General features: G+C 36.4%; 1 protein-coding gene across 1 annotated transcript; it reads right to left on the bottom strand.

Moving 5' to 3' along the window:
- Window positions 1-1,310: 1,310 nt before the first annotated feature.
- Window positions 1,311-6,173, bottom strand: LOC110788441 (mitotic checkpoint serine/threonine-protein kinase BUB1). The gene is made up of 14 exons (XM_021993087.2): window positions 5,933-6,173; window positions 5,687-5,834; window positions 5,425-5,579; window positions 5,186-5,276; window positions 4,382-4,492; window positions 4,140-4,227; window positions 3,934-4,037; window positions 3,767-3,838; window positions 3,537-3,626; window positions 3,296-3,456; window positions 2,254-2,314; window positions 2,023-2,157; window positions 1,803-1,924; window positions 1,311-1,713 (listed from the first exon to the last, which is right to left on the bottom strand). The coding sequence occupies exons 1-14, from the start codon at window positions 6,055-6,057 to the stop codon at window positions 1,524-1,526; spliced, it is 1,653 nt and encodes a 550-aa protein (XP_021848779.1). The 5' UTR covers window positions 6,058-6,173; the 3' UTR covers window positions 1,311-1,523.
- Between the last annotated feature and the right edge of the window lie 233 nt (window positions 6,174-6,406).

Consider the following 6,406-nt stretch of genomic DNA (forward strand, 5'->3'; position numbering starts at 1 on the left):
AAGAAAGGGGACTAACACTCAAGAACGTATGAAGTACTTTGTTTTTTTAATATCCTTTTTATTTATGATTTATGTGCAAAAAATAAATATTTGTCTATAAATTATGGAAATAATACATGCCTCCTGCCACGTAATAATAGTTTGTTGATATTTGGTAACATTGTAGCCAAATCGTAATATTAATAATGGATAATATTTTAGTCCAATCAACATATTAGTATATTAAATATTTTGGTCAAAATAGCATATCAAACATTGTTATAGTAATTTGATATGAATAAATTTGAGATTAAATGAATAAATTTAAGATTAGATGAATAAAATTTGAGACTAAATGAATAAATTTAAGCTTAAATGAATAAAATTTGAGTATAAATGTGTATCTTAAAAGTCTTTTTCTTTGCGATTAAACCATATGATTTGTACTACTAATCAATTAACAATTGTTGATTTAGAATCACTCCTTTCTTAAATCAATATTTTAGTTGTTTTTTTTAATGTTTTATTTTGATTGAATGTTGATTATGCTTGATTGTTGTTTCTATATTTTCAATTTCTTAGTTGGGAGAGTAGTTGAGACTTGAGAGGTGAGAAATGAGAATTCAGGTGTTGGAAGCCTCTCAATCCTCGCTTGCTTTACTTTGCGAATTCCGTCGGTCCAAAAAAGAATAAAACTTTGCGAATTTGACCAAATGGTGTTCCAAAAAAATACTAAAATAATGTAATAAATTTTGTATGGACAATGAGAGGGATCGTTGTGTAGGTAGGAATTAAAGACTAAGGTCTGTTTGGTATGGTGTAAAACGTTTTCATTGTAATATGATTTTCCGTGGAAAACGTATTTTAAGGGAAAACACAATTTCAAACTAGTTTTCCTTTGCTTGGTACCTAGGAAAATGGGAGAAGATGGTGAAGATTGAGAGGGAGAAAGGAGAGGGAGGTAAGGAGGAAATAAGGAAAAGTGGTTTCCTTTCCTTTCAAATGGAAAAGGATTTTCCACCTTTGAGAGAGTCATTGAAAATTGTTTTCCATCCCTTGCCCAACCAAACAACGTAAAGTGATTGAAAAGGAGAAAATCGTTTTCCATGAAAACGTTTTATGCCCTACCAAACGGAACCTACATGTTGGTTATCAATGAGACGTTGACTTTCTGCATCTTAATCCAATGAAACTGTCTATAAATAGAGAACTGACGGTTTACTGACACATACATGGGATCATATATACTTGTAGGGGAATGGCGTATTGGCAGTATTTAACTATTTATGAAGGAAGACATGATAGTTATGTGCAGGAATAGACGCAAATGATTTGATTAAAAGCTAACAAATGATCATTGGTATAAGCCTGGTTCTTCTACTAGAAGGAGCATTTTTCCCAACATAAATAAATAAGATAGGGCGAGAGACACAAGTTTAGAAACAGCAGATCGAATTGTTAATTTGCTGATGTCTACCTTCTGCTTGTCTGATGTTCTCACTGCAGACATTAAATATTCACAAGGTTGCTTCTTGCATGATGAGTTAAGCAGAACAAAGAGATGACCTTTGCTTCCGCAGCAACTCCCTTAGTTTCTTTACAAAGGATGGGTCTGATAATACATATTCTTGAAAGGACTCCCTGAGTTCTCGCAGCATCTTCAAGTGGTCATCACCAGGTTGGACGTTGAGCAACCTTTTGAAAAGATTCTCCCACAGTTTGATGTTCCAATACCTAACTTATACAAGAATATCATTGGGTTTAGATGTATACAAATCTTAGTAATTAGCAAGTAAAATCATTAACCACACACACAAACTCACCTTTTAAATTGTAATTTTGGTAGATATATATAGCCTCCATCAGCAGATGCTTTTTTGTTGATATCCATGTATGTGTTGTGCAGCATTGTATGAACAATAACACAGAGGCCATAAGTGTCCACCTGTACGAGTCAAATTTCCAACTTTTGGTCACTATTAACTAGATGGGGAAGAGAAAGGAATGAGTGGCAGAAGTTGCAATTATTAGTTACTCACTAACCTGAAATTTCCAAGGCTTCTCTTCTCGCATTTCAACACAACAAAAGCCTGAAGTACGGCAATCACCCACAAACTTTGTATCAGCAGGGAAAAGACTCAAGTCTATTCCCCTACCCCAGTCAACAAGGCAAAGCCCCTGCATCACAAAATTAACACTTAAAAAGGATCTCAACAGAACATAAACACATGCAAGTTATTCATATTAATATTTCGCAATGCAATAGTTTTTAACCTGATCCTGCCAAGGGCCACATCTTTTGACAAAATGTTCCAAATCATCTGTCAGATCATCTCTGTAAGAAATCAGATCATGTAAAATAGATTTTTTCAAAATCCAAAAGATGTAATAACGTGGTGATGCAATGCATCTTTGTCAAGCTAGCTTTAAGCCTTTAAGTAACTTCATATCTCCAACATTTTAGCCAATTCTGACGATGCAGAAGATAACCTTTTGAAATAAATATTTCTGCCACATTTTCAGGTGTAAAATTATACTATGGGCTTTGGCTGTTTTCCCTTGTAACTCATACCCCCATATTTCCAAGATGTGAAGACAGAATAGAACATACAACAAATAGAAAGTTTAAAGATGGAAAATAAATTTCCAGTAGATCTCAGCCTTCGAAAGCTAAGACAAATATCAACCCAAAATGCAGCAATAAGCCCTTTCTTATCTTACATTGGAACGACATGGCCTAAATTGATACTTAACAGGTTCATCTGACCATGCAAAAGGACCTACAGTTTCCTTGATAAGATATTCTTCCATTTCTTGTGATACCTATTCTGCAGAATGCAGAGTGCATATGTTTGATATTGTCACTTACGAGTGCTTTTGTAATTAAGTTATTAAAGGTGAAAGCTTAGTTTGGTATTGAAGATTGCAGGTGAGGAACCACGACTTGATAGAAAATCCCTCGTCTGCATATTTGGTTTCTGTAACGCAAAACTTTGCAAGTTTTCTTTTGAAGTACGGAATATAGTAATAGATGAAAATTTATATGGCCTATTCCTACCGTAGGCAATAAGTCAATAACCAGATAATTATTTCTTGCACTGGTCATCAATTAGACATCTGTATTCAAATAAAGTTGTGAAAAAATCCGCATCTTTGTTTTGCATTTAAATAGGCCAATAAAGCAACTACATAGTTATCTCAAAGTGTGCAGGGCCATCCTTAAAAACAGTGGAATTAAAAATCAACTTTTGTCCCGAAACTCTCAGTTTGTAACAAATACTGTTGTTTATTGAATATCCATGGTATCAGGAGTTACCTGGAATTGCGAATAAGAAGGTTATCAGGTTTGAAATCTCCGTGGATGATGCCAGCACTATGTAGAGTCTCAAGCATGTGAAGCATCTCGATCGTGTAATACATACATAACACCTCTTCCATGGATGCCCCAACAGTTAACATATATGAGTTTATTGCATCCTGACCATACCCTTTTATCAGCCAACTCTATAGGAGTACATGAGAAGAATATTATGCAAAATATTACAGCATAAACGTACGAGAAGGGTCCCATGTGGCAGATAGTCACAAACAAGTATGCTGTAATCCGAGTAATGATGCATTCTTTGAGCATTTCCAAACCTGGATCTCTGTATAAAAAAAAAGTAAAAAGTATCACAATAAGTGTTATGTACATTGTACTTATGTACCTTCAAAAAAAAATGTACAATGTACTTATGTATTATAGATGATCTTTTAAAAGGTGGATGGAAGGGGAAAAACAGCTTACTTCCTCAGATGGGAGACGCTTATCAAGTTGCCGGTACATATAAAACTCCCAAGGGAAAGGAGGTGCTTGTATCTGCCATTATCTCAAATTAGCACAGATCTAGTGAGTGCATCACACTTGCTGGAATAAAAAGTGAAATCGGCATGATTCTTGACGAAGTATGTTACCTTAAGTGCAACAATTTCATTAGGGTCAGAGTCAACAAAAGCTTTAAAAACTTGTGCAAATCCTCCGCTACCAGCGCATCCTTTAATCTGGTAGTCCCTTTTACCTTCACATAGTGACATCATAGTTAGAACAACAGGCATTAGGCTTGATGATACAATTAAAAAAGAAAACAAAAAAGGAACAGAAGATGTTGCAGCCAATTTACCAATCTTTATTATCTTATTCCTAGATGATTTCTGTATAGTAGACAGAGCAACCTTCCCAGGGTAGTTTTTTAAACTAACATGGTATCCCTGAATCAAACATAGTGAAGAGTTGATTACAAACTCATGACCATAATCGAACTCAGTTTACGTAACCAATGTCTATGCCACCTATGGAAACCATGCATAATAAACCCTATGAGAAGGGGAGGAAGGAGGCAACATGAAAGCAACAGCAACCCACATCATATTTCACTAAATGTGGAAGAATCTTCTGCAAAACTTCATCGGAGGAGGTAGTCGACCATGGGTTGACACGAATCTCTCCAAGCATCTCTTTGACTCTATCAACATTCTGCAAATACGGAAATTACTTGTATGAACCTCATCAGTTCTCAAACATACAAAAGCTTTTTAAAAATCAAGAACACTAGATTGGGCAGAAAAATGAAGATGAACATGATAGAACCTTCAAGATTTACATTGTAAGGACTTACAAGAATACAATACTTATAAATTAACTTGGAAAAGTTTATATTGTTTATTGAACTTTGATCTTGTGACACGAGAGAATTAGCACAATGAAAGCAGGAGAAACCCAACAGAGTAATAGACGAGAATTAGAAGCATGATAACACTGTGGCAGTATAGACACATGGGTGATTGACTCACTTCCATTTACCTGAAGAAAACATTCATCCCCAACACATTCTTTGGACCATAAACATTGAAACTTATCGTAAAAATCCCGAGTTTGACACTAGGACATATATTTATGCCATTATCTACTTTGAGTTCCGCAGTCCCGTTAACAAAGCTATTTATGAAGCAATGAACTCTAAGGATGCAGCAAGCCAAAAAAATCGAGCATGGAACAACCAGAAAGCCATGACATTGATGTTAACAAAGCAAATTATTTGATCTTTTTCTAAACATACCCATATCTCAGGATCCAATTCTACGCAAACTGAAGTAGTAAATAGTGCAAAAGCGTAGTTCATGGAAGCCACATCAAAGCAATACGAGTCAATAATTAGGACACATTTACCTGATGAATAGAACATGCCTTATGTGCAGCTGACATCCTCTCAGAAAACAATGTGTAAGCATTCTTCAAGCTTTCAACAGGCTCGGCATTCCTATAATCTCACAAAATTCAGAAAAATCTACCAAATTAAAACTTTTTTTTTTGGAAGCAACAACAGGTTTGATCCCGCTCCCACGACTTTAACCAATTAAGCTAGTTGACATTCACTTAAAACAATGATGCTATGAGCGAGAAAGGACCTTGAAATGCCCAAACGATACACTCTTTGAGCAGCAGTTAATCGCCCTATAGCTTCCAAAACCACAGCACACGTTTCGTAAAGTACAGAATTTTTGAAACAAATCTTACGCTCCTCCAATTCTTCGAATACACTGTCGAAATCTCGAGAATCCATCTAGAGAACCAAAAAAAAACCCCAAATCATAAGAAAAAAAAAATCAGCAATTTTCAGAAACCCTAAAAATGGCAAAACTGCAGAAAAAGGGGAAGTGAGAAAATTACATAGAGGAACCAAACTTGAAGGAATCGAACGTCATTTTGATAATGAGGATTGTTCTTGAAGGTTCCGATGCAATCAAATACAAGCTCATCGAAAGCTACACTGTTCTCTTCACTTTTATCGAGATCGTCTAATCCCTTTCTGATTGAACTGCGACAAACAAATTATTGAGTGAATTAGAGAAGAAATTAGCGCAAAATGTGTTTTGATTTTAGAAATTGAGAGAAGGAAGAGGAGAGAGGAAGTACTAGAGCCATGGAAGAAGGGGGTCACTGGTGAAGGAGGAGGTATGGAGGTTGGTGGTGAAGGAAGAGGAATGGTGGTTGGTGGTCAAGGAAGAGGAATGCTGGCTGGCGGTGGAAGTAACTGCCATTTCTGCTACGGTTTACTGCCGGAGTTTTGCTGAGTTGAGTGGGGACAGTAAGGGAGAAGCTTGAAGAAGAGGCGCGGAAATGTCGAAATTTGAACGAGGAATGGACCGAACGAGGAAGTAATAGAGCATAAACATTAAGTTAGTAATGCATACCGTTCAATAGACCTGTCAAAACACGTCATCGGGTCGGGTCTTCTTGAGTCTCGGGTCATGATCAGATCGGGTTGTATCGGGTTATTTTATCACTCGTGTGCAGGTCGGGTTCGCTCGGTTTATTTTCGGTCAGGTCATGTCGGATTTTCCCATTTCGGGTACAAGTCGGGTCCGGGTCGAGTCATGTTCGGGTCTG

The sequence above is a fragment of the Spinacia oleracea genome, chromosome 5 (genome assembly GCF_020520425.1).
Source record: "Spinacia oleracea cultivar Varoflay chromosome 5, BTI_SOV_V1, whole genome shotgun sequence".
In the NCBI taxonomy this organism is placed as follows: Eukaryota; Viridiplantae; Streptophyta; class Magnoliopsida; order Caryophyllales; family Amaranthaceae; genus Spinacia; species Spinacia oleracea.